Source organism: Aquila chrysaetos, chromosome 10 (genome assembly GCF_900496995.4).
Source record: "Aquila chrysaetos chrysaetos chromosome 10, bAquChr1.4, whole genome shotgun sequence".
NCBI classification, from domain to species: Eukaryota; Metazoa; Chordata; class Aves; order Accipitriformes; family Accipitridae; genus Aquila; species Aquila chrysaetos.
In genome coordinates, this window is record NC_044013.1 from 5,407,087 (window position 1) to 5,426,100 (window position 19,014).

The 19,014-nt window shown below is 38.9% G+C and overlaps 1 protein-coding gene across 5 annotated transcripts in view; it reads left to right on the forward strand.

Annotated features, from left to right (window-relative positions):
- The window catches only part of LOC115347551 (multiple epidermal growth factor-like domains protein 6), a 205,572-nt gene that overhangs the window by 103,290 nt on the left and 83,268 nt on the right, over nt 1-19,014 (forward strand). For all 5 annotated transcript variants that reach the window (XR_003925529.1, XM_030029040.2, XM_030029043.2 and 2 more), the window contains exon 5: nt 10,215-10,337. Coding sequence is in view for 4 of the 5 variants with exons in the window: in XM_030029040.2 (XP_029884900.1) it covers nt 10,215-10,337 (123 nt within the window). In the remaining variant the exon portion in view is untranslated. The remainder of the gene's footprint in view (nt 1-10,214; nt 10,338-19,014) is intronic.

Consider the following 19,014-nt stretch of genomic DNA (forward strand, 5'->3'; position numbering starts at 1 on the left):
CAAGCACCCATTGGTGTCAGATAAGTTAGAAGAATTCAGAAGACAAATTAGGCAATGAAGTCTCTGGGAATAATGACTTCCCTTGGGTTTCTTTACAAATTAAACTGATGAAGATTTAATCTTTTTTTTTTTTTTTTTTCCTTACATGGGTTCCTTTGCCCTTGACACAGAAGATCAGTTACTAGAAGACACAGTGACTGAGTGCAGTTAAGTGGTAATGGCATATGTCTGTGTAAACCAAATAACGAGTTCTCATTTATGTCTCTTGTAAACGAGTGACCTGATTGTGTGGTTGTATTTCAGCCATGCAGGGAATGATTACAGAAAAGTTGTTTTCTGTAGTAGAAAGCGAGAAGATTTTACAACTATAGGTAGCGTAGGATTTTTGTCAGGGCAGTGAGTAATTCTTCCCACGTAACTGTTAGGAAGATCTTCTAGAAATGGAAAACAAAAGATGGGAGAGAATATTCAGGAGGACACAGGAAGGAAGAAAGAAATATTTAACCCATTTAAGTCAGTAGCGGAGGCGTGCCATTCATTGCTGTTTGATCTAATCCCAAGCTATATCTGACGATGAGTAGAGTCTGTTCTACCCATGATTGACATTGACTGGCAAGGACAACTATTAAGAAAAATAAGAAAAGAAAATAGGAGCTTCCATTTAAATCTCAATAATGAATTCCAATTCTAAACCAGAAGCTGGGCACACATCATCCTTTCTCTGCTGAGAAATCTTTCACATTCATTTCAGTTCGTAATGGTTTTGGAAAAAAAAAAAAGAAAAAAAGGTTTTCATTATTCATGTGAAAAATGAACTAATTTGCTCACATGCTTAGTCCTGGTGTTAATTATATTATGAAAAAGAATAGTTTCTAAGAAACTGACTTGTTACAACAGGAGTGCCCTGAAATTTAAGCTGCTTAATTTGTTAGCTTGCTCAGACCATGCTATTGTAATCATCAGCCTGTTTGTATATTAAGCAGCAACTTCTGGACTCATGGCTTTGGTCCTGGACTGGGGGCTGTAGGCAGGCGGTGTGGTTTGACACACTCTCTGCTGGGGGGTTCCTCCCACGGCAGCACCGATCGCTTTGCACCTACGGTTCTGGCCACGCTCCTGGCATGACATCAGGTAGTATTTTGTACCAGGTGAGAGCCTGCCCCAGTGTCAATCGAAGTACCAACATTTACTGTGGAGTGCTTCGAGTGTCCCTTTTCCACAGCGTTGAGGTGGAAGTGAGGACACTCCTGGATTTGAGACATTTATTTTACAGGCTTAGGAAAAAGGAGCCATACACTTGCTTAGATTGATCAGTTCTTTTTCTGAGTACAAAGACAGAGAAAGAGACAAAGCTAGAATAAACACTTACTTTATTCTACACTTGTAATAGTACTTTTCTTTGTCATCTTTTCTGCAACTAGAAGCTAAAACCCTGATTTGAGCTTCCTTTACATGAATGTTTGGAAGCTAATTTCCAAATAAGCTGTTCTTGCAGCGCCCAGTTCCCTGTTCCTGCATCCTGCTGGCTGGAGCTCGCCCTGCTCAGACTCCTGCTGTCGCAAACTCAAATTGCTGCTATACATAGATTTTCAAGTAATAGTATAGCAGAGCTTTTAAACATCCTACGTTGCACACGGATACCAAAGTATGCCACCGCTGAATTGGTAGAATCTGACCCATCATTACAGGTTTTACCTGGAGCAAGCATATTTATTTCTGTTTGAAATTGTTCGTTCACCTTTTATCCTGGTGAGTCTGAAAGGCATCAACAACGTACAGCTCTCTCTTTATCTCTGCCTTTGTTATTTATGTGTTGGACTATTGCAGTGCTCTTCATAGGATGTGACATCTTAAATCTCTGAAAAATACAGGTTGAGCAGAATGCACGAGCTGCCGCCTTTGTTTCCTCGCTGTTCTTTTTTGATGCCAGTGCTGTAAGTCTCTGAGCTTGTGTTTGGTCCTGAAGACGTTGCCACTAGCTAACCCATGGGTACCTCCCTGTAACCATACTGGCTGTCACTCTCCAGCCGTCTTGGCCTGAGAACCTCCATAATTTTGCATATCCTTGATTTTTTTTTTAAATATGGAAGCAATTAGTTCTTACGGAGATTTATAAAACTTAATCTTAAGGACTGTAAATGCTAAGCTTTTAGAAATGACTGAGCATACCTGTTTTTTCTCTATTCTTTTTCAATTCAAATCTGATGACCTGGTTTATAGGAGATCGTAGGAAGCTGGAGGAAAGGCAGAAGTTCTGCACATATGGCTGATATCTTCTACTGATTTTCTTACCCAGGAAAGCAGAAGGCAGCAAGATGCAAGCCTGTCTCGGGTTCAAGGTGCACTTTGTGAACTCCCCTTTAGGCACCAGGACTTGGCTCGGCTGGAGTCAACTGCTTGGCTTGCACTTGCAATTCATGCTTGGGATTTAGCACTTAAAGCATAAAAGAAATCCAGTTGCTATGAGTCCTGAAGTCTTGCTAATAATAGCTGCTTTGGAAATGATCTTTAAAGAATGTTTACCTGCCTGCAAAATATGTAAGGGCTTGTATTGTGAAATCAAATTTTTGAAGTTCAGAGTCTTTTCTTGTTTGTGTGTGCATAACCAGCACTTGTTGGTACTGGAAGTTACATATATGGCAAAGAGAATGCATTTGTAGGGCAAAAGCACTTTTAGACAAAAGCAAGGGCTTTTAAAGATGTCACTGAAGAGTCCTGAATTCTTTCTAAAAAGGCTCCATTTTGTGGCATAAAAAGTCAAAGCAGAAAGAAATCCATCTCGGCAGAGCTCTGATGTAAGGAAAGTTGCAGTACAGCAAACGATGCTTTCTTTTATGTTTTGCTCATAACCATCATAGCAGGCAAAGGCAAACACTTGTCTAATTTGATAAAATATCTTTAATTGCAGGAACAGTACTTGAGGTTTGCGCTGGATGCATAAGCTCTGTTTGTAATCATAGTTCCAGCCGTACTCCACAATCATCTCCAATCATTGCCAATTAGCATCCGTTAGTCTGTTGTTGCTTAATTCAGACGTTCTGGGGTGTTTAGTTGCATTATTCATACCTTGTCTGGGAAAATGTATTTTAAAAATGAGTACTATTACAGGATTTCATTGTACTGCGATAGATTTTTTTTTTTTTTTTTTTTTTTTTTTTTTTTTTTTTTCCCTGCCTCTCATTTTGGTTATTCTAGTTGGTGTAGGATGGAAATCTTTGTGCATGATTTAGGTCCTGCATTTCCCTTTTAGGAAATAGTTGTTCCTGCTTGACAGAGAATTTTAAACAGGGGTAAAAAAAAAAAATTAAAGCTGGTATTTTTTCACATAACAGTTTGGTTTTGGAAGTCATTGTTCCAAAATGTCATTGACGCTCAGGACAATAGGAATGAAAAGGGGGGGGGGGGGCGGAGAGAGCAGTCGTGTATATGGTTACGGAGGACTGCCATAACCAGTGAAAGAGATATTAAAAGGACCTTTAAATGCCAATTTTCAGAACTGAGTCTAGTCTTTAGTTAGCAGAGAGCAGGAGGAGAAGAACTTGGGGTGCAACAGGCCATCTCTACCTGCAGCAGGGCACTGAGCATTCTCTGCTGCTGCACAAGATAAACTACAGGGCTCGTCCAACATGATAGTGCTTGCCAGAATCTTGGGTTTCAAGAGCTGCTTGTTTCACTTATTTAAACTTTGAGCCTGGTTTTTTTCCTCTACAGAATTTTATTCTGACTTCAAAGGAGTTATTCTTAATGCGAACAAGTGCAAATGATTGATGAATGTTTGGTTTTTTTCTTAAGATGATGATTTTAATAAGGAAAAAATAATACTAGCAAAGTATGTTTAACAAGGGGCTTTGTTTGATTTTGGTTTTGCATCTAAGTTTTATGAAATGGAATATTTTAGTGCCCCAGTAACAAAAGAGAGCAAACCATGGCAGAGACCCACATCCCCGGGAACGCGGGCTGTGCATGCATTTGTTAGGTGACTGACGTTCTCTGTGTACATGAATGTGACATGGGGATAAAGAGGAATGAGTGCACCAGTAATTTCTTTAAAAAGCAAAAAAAGAAAAACAATTAAAAAGAGGAGGTGATAACTTGTGAAAGCACAAGTACTACAGCTGCCAATGGAGACAGTTGCAATGATGGGTGTTTTCTGGGAGTTCACACACAAAGAGCCTGTGCCAAACTCTCAGATAAGTTTGCTCCACTAATCAGACGCTTGTTAATAACAGCTCAGATTTACGATACTTCATAACAGCACAAGAAGAAATATTCATCCTGTTATTGACTTTGTGGAGGAAGAAAACCTAATAAAGCATTAAGAGTGCTTAATCAATACACATGTAGGACTGCGCTTGACTATCAGAATGAGCAGCTTTGTTTTCTATTCAGGCAGATAATTTATGGTTAGTGCTGGAAGTGATGGATGTAATTTATGTTTTAGAGACAATTACTGTTCAAAGACAACTATTACAAAGCTCTTGCACAAAACGAAGAAAAAGACAAATGCAGTCTCTGGGGTGTGAGCGTTGTGCTCAACAGCCTGTCCAGCGTATTTGCTCATTACATTATATTTACGTATAACATTGCTATGATGTATGTGCGTATGCATTCGGGTGAACTACGTTGTGTCATAGCAGTGAGTGGCCTTTAAAGTTCAAATCAACTTTCTCAGGTTTCAGGATTTTTTAGACATATGGTTTTGGTTGCAGACCATCTGGGCCATAATTTTAAAAAACAGTGTCTAAAACCATAAGTAAAGGAGCTACCTATTTGCTGGATCTTTAACACTTTTTAAAAATTGAATCAAATTATTTAGATCTACAAATGAGAAGTTGTCAGGTGTCCATTGTGATTTGTAGACACTTGCCTATAACACCTCCTTATAAAAGCAAATTGTAATACAGTTGCATATATACTCCTTTGTTCGTATACTAGGCACTCAGATATATTAAGGTACACCTATAGGTGCATTTAAGTTGCACATTATAAACTATATTTAGGCTTTGATTCTAACCATTATGAGGGTTTTGTACCTGAAAGTATTTGAATTGTGTTTTCTGAGTTAGGAATTTACATCTCTAAATTGCTATTAAAGTCAATATAAGCTGCCAGCGCCTGTTAGAGTAATTAAACCTCTTTCTTAGATGAAGATATTTAACATTTAGATTCCAAAAATCAGGCCATCTTCATCGTAGTCTTCAGAGGAAAATTCCAACTGGGAAGAAGTATTATTAGTGAAATGCTGTCTTCCTCCTAAATAAATATGTTCTTGTTACTTTGACCCCTAATTGAAGCTCAGTGTGTTAGCCTAACACTTTTAAACTAATCAAAATAACCTCCCCTCTCCATGATGGTGGGCTTTGTTCGTGTGGTATTGCAATAACAATGTGAATGATTTTACAGATTTTATTCCACTTCAGTGATTTATTACAAGTCCAGCGAGCTCTGACATGCACTGAAGTCAGCGGCTTATGGGTCAGAGCACAGGTTAGCCCCAAAGGCTGGTCACTGAAATGGCATCTTTGCATGTGGCTGCATTAAATAAATAAAGTTGTTGCTCATATACAGCTGATAAATATAGAAACCTTGGAAAATAGGTTTTAAATACTGGGCTGCAGTTATGAGATTCTCTTTGTTATCTTAAAAATGAATCTTTATATTAATGCATATTGCATGAACTTGTACAGGTAAAATATACTTAAAAATACTTTAACCTGTCTACAGTGGGTTAGCTGGTATGTCCGATAGATCTAAACGTACAAATTGTTGCCAAAATTAAATGGTGATTCACTCCGTTGTTTTCCTGCTGCAGGACAACGGCCTTTCCTTGCAGGGCTGTTCCTCTTGGTGCAGATGCTTTCTCCTTCAGCAAGTCTGCCCAGTCGTGCAGTGAGGGCAGGCTTAATCCCTTGCTGGGTTTTAAAGATGCTGAATTAAGGTCCATATGGGGGACCTGCACAGCTGCAGCCCTCACCAATAGCTCAGCGTAGAGGTGTGCAGAGGAGACTTCTGCCCTAATGTATTTCTGCTTTTCAGACTAATTTTTTTTTTTTTCTTCATCTGCTTGCTACATTTGAGAGCTAGTAATAGTGCTTCTGTTTGGTAATTCCAATTTTAAATCTATGAAAACCACTTTGTCCAGTGTCTGCTTTTATCTAAAGTTTTCATTTATTTGTAGGAAATCTGAAATCACCCAGACTTGCATAAAAACTTGGTGGAGGGTTGTTTTCCCTGGAGCTGAGGATGTCTCTGACTTGTTCTGCTGTGTGATATGTTCAGACAGGGAGTGAGTAGCATTAAACAAGAATAGAGAAGTAAAGGGATTGGAATCAGTCCTCCTCCATTTAGCATATAGCTCCTAGGCATATTTAATTGGGCAAAGATGGTCCGTTTCATGAACAAAAGGCATGCTCCCCTACATATCAAATATTTGACGAGATTTTTAGACAAAAGAATACCTTCTTATGTAGTGCCATTCCATTATAACACGTGCGGGGAGCGAGGGACATAGGCACATGTCTACAATCCACATTTTGGAACACTAGTGGATTTAAAATATGCTGTGGATCTTTTTTCCACATGTATCGTAGTCAGATCATATATAAAGTTGATATCAAGTTAATCTAGATGAAGGCTGGTTTCAATTTTTTTTCCTTAAGACTTCATATGGCAGGATTGAAAGCTCACATAGAGTATGTCCCATGGATAATGTTTTTGTGGTGCAACATTGGCTCTATAAATAAATGTGAAGCATTGCAGTAGCAAACATCACATTTATTTTTTTGAAGCGCCTACAGCATGTCATTACAGATGGATTGATAGTCTTGATAACATTGAACTTTTGTCAGACCTAACCTGGCAGACTTGTTACATATCAGAAATTTTCTGTCATTTTTCTTGCTATTCAAAAGGCAAATATATTTGCAACCTTGAGTGACATTGAATATGGAAAGCAGACAGAAATTTATCATTTGACAGAATTGTTTTTGTTGGTATTTTTTTCTTTTCTTTTTTTACAGTGGCAAAGCTGTAATCAGATTTTAAAATTCTGACTACTCTGTTTTAGGAATATAGCACATCTGATTGCAGCTTATAAGAGCTATATGAACCATCTTTTTACAAATGTTAAACGCATTCTTTATTAATTCACATTCAGATCATTTATTTTTGTGCTTCTTGGACTAAGGCAACATCTGACCTTTATTAGATTTGTACAAAACAACTTGGCAGGGTACAGGCAATGGAGAAGGTCTTGTACACGAGACAGTACAGCAAAGGATGCGGATGCTTAGAGAGCAAACGTTCATAGCACTAAGGTTAAAACTAGTACGATTTATACCTAGTGAGTGTATTCCTTCAAATGAAAGTGCTTTGTAGTAGGGATAAAGCTGTATCCAAAAGCTTATTCTGGTGTCTTAAAATAAACTATAATTTCTGAATTATGATGATTAGCTTTAAATGAGGTATTTGTTTTAAAGAGACATGTGGATGAAATGTCAGGTTTTCTGCATATGATAGAAAAAGCAGTGGATTTCTGGTGTAAGAAGCAGCAAAGAAATGGATAAAAACATTTCATTGAAGGATGAAAGCAAGTTTTAAGGAAGAGACAAGGAAATCCTGGACAGACCATGAGGAAGACAGAGGGCTGGAAGAAGAAGATGAGGTTATCAGTCATGTAGCACCAATGCTTTTTTGGGGGCAAAACTCATAGGTGGACTACAGCATTTTATGCTGAACAGGAAAGAAAAAGATTTCTGATTGCTAATAGAAACACACTGCAAACAAAAGGAAAAACATTCTATACATTAGTATACAATAGCACTATACGCTTCTGAGTGTATTATACCCTAGTGAAATCAAGAGGATAATGATTAGCTCCTCAGCTAGAAAGGCTTTCTTCCAATATTTTGGTTCAAAATACAGACACTGGTGTTAATAAATTGGGCTGTGTGTTGTAGACCACATCACTTAGTCAATATTTTATGCTAGGAGGTCACGTAGCATTGTAGGTGCTAAACACAGTGTAGAAGAATAAAGTAGTTCTTCCCATTATTTTGTTTAAAAAAAATAAAAAAGAGCAAGAGATTTTATTAGTTTTCAATACTGTTAGTATAAATAGAAGTCGAAGCTGTGGAGCAGGGTTATTATGTGGCTCATTACTGTTTATTACCACAAGGCACATCAAGATGTCTGCTAGTTAGAGGGAGTAAATCATTTGAAACATGCCTGTTTTGTCGATCTTCTGCACGATGCTCAGCGCTAGCGTGCCTTCTTCCAGTGCTTTGAGGAATATGTCTAAAATCTGTCGCTTGTCATATGTTCTCTCCGTCTCTTGCTGAAGAGAAGTGAACAGACGAATGTCTTATTTTGGTATGATTTGTTTTTTGCATTTTTGGGCAGAGGGGAGTGTTTTTCTTCTGAAAAGTTTCTGTCTAAATTGTGTTCCCATGAAATTGAGAGCCTTGCTGACTTCACATGAGTTAGGATTTGGTTTGTTATGTAGCTCTGAGATAACTGAATGTTGTTTTGGTTTTGGTTTTGGTTTTTTTAAATCTAGCTTGCCAGGGTTTTTCAGTATTATGAAGGACAAAGAAAGTTTTGTTGTGTTGGTCATTACACTTGAATTTAGAGCCGTAGAGAAGTGAGATGGGTTTAGTGAGTTTGTGCCTCTTCAGCTGCGTTTTAGTAAGTATTGGTGGTTCGTGATACGCTTTTCTTTTAGTTTTTTAATAGTCTGAAACCTCTCCCAAAATTTCTTCTAACCTCTGTTTTTTAGCCAGGATCAGAAATGAGCTAGTAAAGTTAAGCTTAGGTTAACGAAGAACTAACAAACCTTGGTAAATCTTGGACTTTAACAGCTAAGGATTGCAATTGAAAGGCTCTCATCTCTCTTGCCTGAATGTGAAATTCTTTCTTTTTTTGATTTGTTTTTACAGCACCTTGTATTTCTTTTGACCAGAGTCTAACTAGAAGTTTTTTAGAAGACCGCATTTCCCCACTGGAGATGCAGAGTGCTGCTAATATGAAGTAACTGCCTGCGATTTTTACAGTCATGATGATGCTTATCTTCTGTTGCTTAATCTTCCTCCTCCTCCTGCTTTTCTCGCTGTCTAGCCTGAATGTAATATATGATCTCTACCAGTGCCAAAGGCCTTGTGGATGTGAGATCTGTCACCTGCGTCCTCATGCCAGGCTTTGAGAAGGTGCCGTGTCCCCTTAGGCCCGGCTTTCCCCTTACCAACATGCCAAGGAAGTCTGCTCTGCCACCAAGCCAGTAGGTTTGCCGTCCCTGCTTACCTCTGCACTGATGAATTATGTGTGTGTGTGACATTAACACTTCAGAGAGAGCAAAGCAAGCAAGAAAGCATCGCACAAGTATGTGTTCCAGAATACACGAAATCAGTGCAGCAAATACCTGCTGGTTTGTTACATTTACTATCCCATTTGATAAATTTTCTAGTTTGGAAATACTTCCATACCATCTGTTGTCTCTGATCCTGTTCAACAGAGCAGTATTACTGGCCTGATGATTTCTATTACATTTCTTCAGAAATTCTTATGTAGGGTATATAATAGGTGGGTTAAAAAGCAAATGTCTTCCCTATTGATTTTTCTCTGCCATGGATAGCCTATTTACTTATTTATTTATTTATGTGGTTGTTTAATGTTCTTCATTTATAATATGTAAAGTTCTATTTTTGCATGCAGGCAAGCACTAACTTGATCGGGTGCATAAGTAAGGTGTGTAGATACTAGTGCACACATGTCTGAAGAAAAGAAGGACCTTAATTGATTTAAAAAACTACCATCTTTCAGAGGTTTCTCATCTCCGCCATGACCGCTAGAAGCAACCTAATACATGAGTGAGCCTGGTGGAAATGGCAGTATAAAGATTGTTCCTGATCTTGTTGCACACAAGTGGGAAGTTGGCGAGTTGGGTAGAGCCTGCAACTGGAGCTGGGTGGACTCTGCAGCTTACCTTGTGTGGAAATGGGGGGGGGAAATCCCACCATTGCCGCTCTTGGTTGAGTTGGGGGGCACAGCACCGTAGCTGGGAGTCACTGCTCCTGTGGTTGCCTTCAGGGTCCTTAGCTGTACTTCTCCATAACTTTCTCATTCTGTCACATCAGGATCATACGCGATTGTCCTCAAATAACCAGGTAATGTGGCCAGTACCCATTCTTTACTGACTGCTGTATGCTTTCTTCCGACAGACGTGAATGAGTGCACCACTGAGAACGGTGGCTGTCATGACCAGTGCTGTAATACCATCGGCAGCTACCACTGCAAATGTCCAGCTGGCCAGAAACTGGAGGAAGATGGAAAATCATGTGGAGGTAATGTGTTGTACTGTGTCTCGCTGCTATTAAGAAATCAGTGAAGACATTGGAAAGGAAAAGATGTTAGCTTTTATCTGGAGCCAACTGAAGAGCGTATACTCAGAGTTGTCAAGAGTGCAGATCTTCTCATATCTGGATTATGAAGATGTAACTGTAAGAACACTTCAAAGGGTTGGAGTTTTGTTTTCTTTTTTTGAAAAAATGTTATCACTTAACCTGGATTGGCTGTGCCATGTTTTGATTATGGAATTTCCACCATCAAGTTAAAAACTTGAAGAAAATGTATATGTTTGATAGCATTTCATCTGTCTCTAAAACAAAATGGTCCTTATCAGAAAATACACATACATTTTTGCATTTCAATCACAATTCCACAGCTACAGATTAACTGAATGAAAAAGGATTTAAAACCACATGCTACGTAAACCCATTTGTCTTCTTCCTAAGGGAAATATAAGTCTAGTCAGTGCATTATGGGGTAAAATTTGTTCTTATGCAAAAGCTTGACTTTCTGTAGAAGCAAAACACCACATCAGCTTATGTTAGAAGGCATAATGAATTATGGTTAGACTTAAAGATGCACCGGTAAACATAGAGTGGGTGTAAGCAAGCCCGTCTGATCTGTTGACCTATAGTCACCACATTTTTTGCAGCATCACATGCTACAAAAGGTAGAGGAGATCAGGTGTAAAGTAGCCAAGGTGTACTGTATTGCAGACCCGAGCAGTTCCTTCTTGAACTCTCCTCTAACACAGGTAATGAATGTTTGCTGCTATATGATCTTGTGTGCACTGGCTGTGTGCCTGGATTGCACTCTCGATTGCATTTCATTGCTGCAGTAAGTATATCGTTGACGTTTTTTGATTGTCTCAAGATGAAAGGCACTAGGTAGGTTTTAATGAACTGTATTATCATCTTTTCACGAGAAACCATTTTCCCTGGCTTTTCCTGCTGCATAGCATCTCACAAATTCCCTTCTTCCAGGATTTCACTTTACCATTGTCCTTCAACTCCTTTCTTAAGGTTTGTACAAGGCAATGTATTTCTTGGCTGTGGTCATATGCTTCATCCTAACTTTATAATTTATTTGGCTGCACTCCTTTTTTCACTAGAAGATGGTAGAATTATTTTCCACACCAACCTATCATTTGATATCCAACTTGACAGTGTAAATAATCTGTAGATAGTTACTTTATTTTCATTGAAGTTCTTCATTATGGTCCTCCATGCTTTCATTTTGGCCTTTTGAGAGCTCAAGCCAGAAATACTATGCATGATTCACAGATTCCTGCTACTTCACCTCAGCCTTCTCTTACCTTTTTTGGGGACTGGCTTGTAATATTCCCATGGATGAGTGTATAGGTCTGTATGTTGATGACTACTTACAGCTTTCAGAGCTGCACAAAAGTTGTCCAAAAACTAAGTTTTTGAAAGCAGGTCCTGCTCATTGTAATCCTAAATTGCTTAGTATGCAGGAGTTCCATTTCCTTTAAAATAGTTTTGTGTTAATGAGTTAGTTAAATTAGTGTTTCTTCTGCACAATTCTTCTATTCTTAAAATATACTTTAAATTCTAGTGTTTTGACATTCTTTAAAAACTCAGAGCTTAAGATGTTTGATTCTTGTACTATATACTAATCAGGAATTACAGAATAATATATTATTAGCCGTTTTGAAGCTGCTTTTTGAACCATAAATGGAAATGTTCAATAAACTGAAAATGTTCAAGTCATAAAACAAAGCGAACGTAGCCGTGACACTAATTACACCTGAACTTTTTGGAGATGATAATAACGACAAGCATATGGCTGTACTGACTTGCAAGAAGGCCAGCTTCAGCCAACTTCTAGCCATCAGATGTTAAAATACAAGTAACTTAGTGGTTGATTACTACATATAGGAAAAGTCAGCTTCCAAACAAAACTGCGTGTGCTGCTGGAAGGTGCTGGTCTTTCGGGAGATGACACTGAATTGGTGTTTTATTGATGCCTCTGCATTGCTCAAAGGGGTCATGTTGCAGGTGAGAGTAAAACAGCATCTCATTCAGGTTAGCCAGCATTTTTGGAGGAATAAGGCTTATAGTTGTTCTGGGTAGTTACATTTTTTTCTTTTTTATAGCATCATTGTGCTTTATGTTACCCCTTAGTCTAAACTTGAGCATTAAATAGATGGGTACTATTGTTCTGCTCCCATTATCCGTCTCATGGTTGGTTTTATTTCACTGGTGACTCAAATGGTCAATTGGTGTACAGGTTTTTTTATAAGCCAAAATACAAATAAGGTGCATGGTTAGACATGCACCTTGGAAGTAGTACAGATTTTATTCATAAGTAAGTCATTATTAGTGCAAGGATTGATCCTTTTTTTTTCAGAAACAAAATAGACCATCCTTCTGACAAAAAGTTAAGATGTTGTCAGGAAATAACTGTTTTGGTTTTGGTTTTTTTTTAATGTTTTCAGCTGTTTGTAGTTGTTTAATGCTAAGGAAGGGAAAGTGGATAAAAGTTCACTAATCCAACAACATAATGAAGTGTACTGCTGATTTGATCAATAGTAGCTGGGGGTTTTGTAAGCAATTTTAGGAGACCCAAATGCCTAATTCCACAGCTAGAATGAACTGAGGGTGCTCAGCAATCTCTATCTTCTAGGATGTCAAAGGTGTGTGCAAGACACAAGGCTCCATGAATATGAACTAGACGACAACGTAGATTAGGCGAGATAATCTTGAAATAAGTTATTGCTATCAGCATTAGCTAAACCTTCCCTTTCTCGGGTGGTTCTGCGACTGGTTAGAGCCACATGGGGAAGGGGATCGAGCAGCACAGCCTGGGACAGCCCACGCTGTGGGGTCCGTACTCCTAACGAGGCCTGTAAGGATCTTTTCTAACTAACTGGGGACTCTCATGGCAGGATGTATCATTCGGAGTTATGTGGTATGTAAAGTCTTACTTCACATCAGTGGAGGCATACTTACATCAAGAGGCAAGTTGTAGTAAGGTGAAGGCATGTGCAATACATAGAAATGCCAGCCAGGGAGGTGAACTGATTAGCCTTTCAAAACTAATTATCTACATGTTGTACTGCAGATTTTACTCTCCGGTATTCATGGACAGAACTTCAGTTTTCTTATCTGACAGAGAAATATTTTCTGGCAGATAGTCACATAGGCATTACAGATTTTGACAGAAGGCTCATGCTTACCTCTCGCTCTTCGTGTGTCTGATGGATATTAATGATGAGAAAGGATTTGGATTTAAATCACCGTACGAATAATACAACAACTTAATATTTGACATTTACCAGTGTATGGCTGTTGGCCTGATTCTGTGCCCCATGCATCTGCACCGGTGTTCAGTGTTTCGGGGCAGTCTGGTCAGCGTCCGTGTGTAGATTTGCTCAGAAAGCTGTAACTTGGTCTAAGGAAGGGAGAAGAAATCTGCGTGTGTGTGTAATACCTCCTTATTTGTTAAGCAGAGCTACCACTGACTTCTTATGTCAGTGAGATATGCTGTGAGTCGTATAGATATTCTCATTTAATATTTTATACTAACGCTTAACAATTCTACTCAAACATCACAAAAAGCAGAAATGGTATTTTCTGAACATAAATACCATTTTATAACTCAATTATTGGCACAAGTCCAGATCTGTAAGGGATGCTGAGGCTACAGCTACAAAAGCGTGTTTTCACACATGAATAAGCTCCAGAAGTCAAATAAAAAAAGGTCGTGACCTTATGTTAACCTTCTTTGGTAAAATGTCATTTCTTATTTATATTATTGTGCTCTCGTCTGTCAAGACAACTGAAGGAAGTTAGAGACCAATGAAGTCCTATGATTAGCTGTCGATGAAAAGAAGCTTTTATTTTACTGATTAGAGTAATATTGCAATCACTGCAACCCCATCCCCGGGGGTTTTGGTCAAACCACGAAGCCCTGGCAGGTTTCCTGACCTTTGCCAGAGGGACTTTCAGAGCAGCTGCGTCCAGAGCCGGTGTGTGACTTTGCAAGGCCACCACTGTTTACCCCAGTAATGTAATAGTCACCAGTGTCACTGATTTAGCCTGATCCCAGGGTCGGATGGGAACTCTTCAAACACCGTTGCCACGGAAGAGTTAATAGCTAGGCTAAAAGGAATACCGAGGGATTTGTCGAAGCGCAAGAAAGTGTTTATTAAAATGACCTCAGCATGTATTTAGTCTGTAAGGTTTGAGGTGTAACTTATTCTTGTCAAACTCTGTTTTTTTTGTCAAAGAGAACAAACATGCTAATTCTGCACTTGGACTGTTTTCCTTGCCCAACAAATCAATGCACCAGGCTTCTGCCATGTCCTGTGGAAAAAAACCTGAAGGACGTAATGCCGTGCACCTCTAGGGAAATGCCAAGGAGCTTTTTCATTTATTTATTTATTTTTTAATAGAACGGGCGAAATTAGTCCACTGGAGGGATTCAGGATGCTTTTCTGTTGTCTTATCTGAGAAAGTTGCATTTGACCCATAACACTATGGCATGCTGTGACACAGAGTTAGTTATTTTCAGAAACACTTCAGTAGAAGGAGAATTAGGAAAATAAATTCTATTTTACAAAAATAAAACCCCAAACAACCCAGTTCTGATTACATGTGCAACAAGTACCACTCCACATGAACTCAAATTGTAGAGCAATGGAGTGAAGTCATTCCTAGATGAGGTGAAGCCACCCAGCCTTCTTCAGCTTTCTCTATTTCAAGACCTTGTCTTGAGATACGGAAATAAAACCAGTTGCAGGAGTTGTGTCACAATTATCCAATTATTTGTAACTGAATTACTGTGCCCACTTAATGTCCACCTTGGAGAATTAGGGGAACGGGCAACTCCATCTTGTGACCTTAACAAACCGTGGGTGAACAGTCTTGATAACTAGATATTTTAATGTATTGGGTTTTTACAGCAATTCAATAGGGAAGAGAAAAAGAATAGGCAAGATAAAAAGAATGGTGAGAGAAAAGAGGACAAAACCTAATTTCTGGTATTTCCAACCCTGTTGGACCCTGTTAGGTGCTTTTGGGTACCCTGGGACTCCAGCATGGGTCCTTACAGCTAAGTCAGAAAACTCCAAGTATTTCAGTTTCAAAATACAAAAAAAGCAGTGAAGCACTCTGTCAGAGGCCGAAGAATAAACATTTTCTTCTCCATTAGTTTGGACATCCAGAATACTGGTAGATGTCTGATCATTTGAAGGGAATTCAACAAGAAGCAATAGCTGGTTTTACATTTGAATATTGTTTATTTATGGTTACTCCTACTTGTCAAGTCAGTATCTTTAGTCACAAATAAAAAGCATAATTACTGCTTTTGATTTCAGATCCCAGCTGAGAAAAATCAACAGTTCCCTTACTCCTCTTATAAAGGGAAATATATTAACTAAGATTAAGGATTAATTGTGCATTTTAAACACTATTTAGCATTATGCAGGCAGACTTCTGTGGTTTTTTGGAGGCTATTTGATTTAGGCAGGAGAACTGCATGGTGTTTGTGCATGGGTGCAGAGGAGATCCGGGCAGAAACTACTGAAGACATTCCTAGCTACATTTGCAAACTTTATTGGGAATGTAATTTTATTTCTAGTCCTGAGTAATTCTTTTGGAAATTCCTGATTCTCATTTTTAAGCATTTGTCTCTGGATTTGAGAAGAAATGAAGGCTGGAGGTCATTTGTCTGACCTTTTCTCATGCAATCCTGGGCTGCATTTGGAGCCAGCTGGGATCAATAGCTACAAGAAGCTGTTGCACTCTCCTAAGCAAATAGTGTCATCTTTCTGCATTTGTCTCTTTGTAGTGGTACTACAGCAAAAAATGCGCTCAAAACAAGTAGTAAAAATTACAACAGATTCATAGTAAAGGTAACATTAACTGTAGGCTATTGGACTTTTTAAACGAATTACCTGAATCCTGATTAATGGCAAGCCCAAGGCAGGCAGGAACCTGAGCTGAATTTCGGCGGGCTCATTTCAGGCTCGCAGGGGCTGTCAGCACGTAGCGAATGCCACGGGTTGGTTTGGTCAGTCCCCTCTCATTTTGTGCGCCCTCCCAAGCCTAATCCACTCAATTACACGCTGGGGACACATGAACCCTTTCAATCTTATTAAAATGTATCTTATACTAAACTCGGCAAAATCACAGTCATTTTGTCTGACCTGTTTCTCTTCAATCAGGGAAGGGTAGATACAGTACTCAGACCAGAACAGACACTTCCAACCTGTTTTTTTGAGCACTTATGTGGCAGTCTTAGCCAAGAAGAGCATCTGATGCTCTGATAATTGATATATTTTTGAATTTTAATTGCACTTCTTTAGGTTTTTCTAGATTCATGCTTGACTATAGCTAAAGTCTCCCCGCTCCTCTCTTACACACTGAACAAAGATGGCTGTGAGCTAAACTACATAATTTCTCACATCTGATATCCCTCAGGGTAGATGAACTAACAGTTATGACAGCTTCCTCCAAAGTGAATATTGCCATTGAAAAGTGAGCTCGTTTATCCCGGATGCATGTTTTTATTGATTGGAGCTGAGGACAGGCACAGTCAGTTTTCAGTCACTTTTTAAGCAGAAGTTTTATGCAGACCAGTTGGGTAGAAACGGCTGGTGTCAAGAGCAATATCCCAATCCAAGGTTCCAAAGCAACAGCTGAAGGAGTCCTACCTGCGTTTGCAGCCTTGGCTCTCAGGGCAGAATGGGGCTGACTCATATTTCAAGAATTCAGTGGTTATTTCAAGATAATCTTGGTAAATCCCCTTTTTCCATGGAGGAAAAAATCTCTTTTTTTCCATGGAGGGTTTTTTTCATGTCTAGAGTTTTCTCTTTGAATGCTTAATTCATCTGCAGCATTTTAATAACAGCCTTTTGCATAAACAAACCATACAACTGGCAGTTTAATTTTCAGGTTACGTACGGTTTACACAGGGTTGGGTGTAGTGCAGCTTATCGGCGTGTCATGCGTTTCCTTCAGCGCATCTTCTGCTGCATTCCAAAGCAGCGTGTTTTTTAAAAAGCACAGCGTTATTCATAAACCACAGAAAACTGGCACTCCGTTCTGCATTTCAGTTATCAGATGAATTATTGATCACTGATCTGACACGGCCTGAAAGGGAAAAATTGTTTCTAGATGTCACAGGCCTCCCAGGTAACAACAAACGAAGAGTCCCATCTCTACGGCGTCTGCTGGTCTAGTCCATATGGCGCTTGAAAGCTCACCGTGCATCACAGCTGATTATAGACTCGGCACATGGGCTGCTTCCCTAAGGCTTCCAGCTCCTGTGTCTTCCTCCGGGATCTGAAAAGCCTCACACAGGCTCTACCAGCTGGAAGGAAATACTAAGTGGGAACCGTAACTTGCTATTATCTTTGGAAAGGAGTGGTTGTGTAAAGTGCAGGGAGAATGACAGTAATCCCCTTCACGGGTTCTCTGCGTGTGACTCCAGGTCTTGCAATTGTGAGTTTGTGCAGAAAGTTGGGCGTGAGCAAACATACTGGCCTGAAAAATTTTCTTTGTCCAAACTGCTCGATGCATAAAGCTTTATTGATCAGCTTTTGACAATGAAAACATTTAAGGTTTGGAAATATTATAGTATTTGCTATACCACTCAGGGATTTAATGTTGTTTAATTAATGCAAGAGCTTTGAATAGTCAGATGAAAAGCACTCTATATGAAAAGGCTGTTATTGTCCAGACAAAATATAATATTTAGAAATAATATGACAAAAATGATAGACTGCAGTACAGACATGTTTTGAGATATTTCTGGGGCTCTGATTAGTTTATATTAGCTAGTTTCTAGCATTTATGACTACCACCGAAAGGCAGGTTATGGAGAATGTTAACATTCCACTGGGCTGATTGACAATAATTAGTTTATTTTAAAGGAAAGGAAAGAAGCATGGCATTGTTGCAGTTGACTAATGTGAATTAAAAGCTAGGTAATCTTTTCCGCAATTACAGAGATACAATGATTGCCGTTGTCAGAGAAGAAAACACACTCGTACTTTTAAGAATCATTGTGTAGGAAGAGCTTTGCAAGCCTGAAATTGAAGCTCTGGTCATGGTCTCCAAAATTACCGTTAGTAGTAATTTTATGCAGAAGCAAGACTTTTGAATACTTAAATTATAGCTTGTTTGTAGCAAGGTATTTACCAGCAAATATAAGCATCTTATAAACAGCACATGAGTCATCTTGGTGTTCATTTTGAGCACATCGAAAATGTAAATTGCAACTGAATTATTCTTGTGTAGAGAGGCAAGGCTTCGAAACCTTCAATTCATACTTTAAATGGAAATTATGAGAGGAAAAATGTGCACATTTGCCTTTCAGTGGAGAGTATTGTGCAGGGTAACTACTGCTTTTTCTATAGCTTTGCCTACAGGCTACGTAAACAAGGACTAATGGCAGATACAGAGATAGGAAGAAGTACAACTCCTGAGTGGTGTTTATATTCCTCTTTAGAAGCATTTAATACCAGTCTTCCCTGGGACAACTAATAGAAATCCCGTGTTTTATTGAAATGCCCGTGGATTTTATGAGCCATCTGATATATCCTTAAAAAGCTTTAAAACAATTTGTGATAAAATCTAAACCAAACAGAAATCTGTCAGCTTCCCTGTTCAAAGCATTGGCCCAAAGGAAGCGATCCAGACGTGA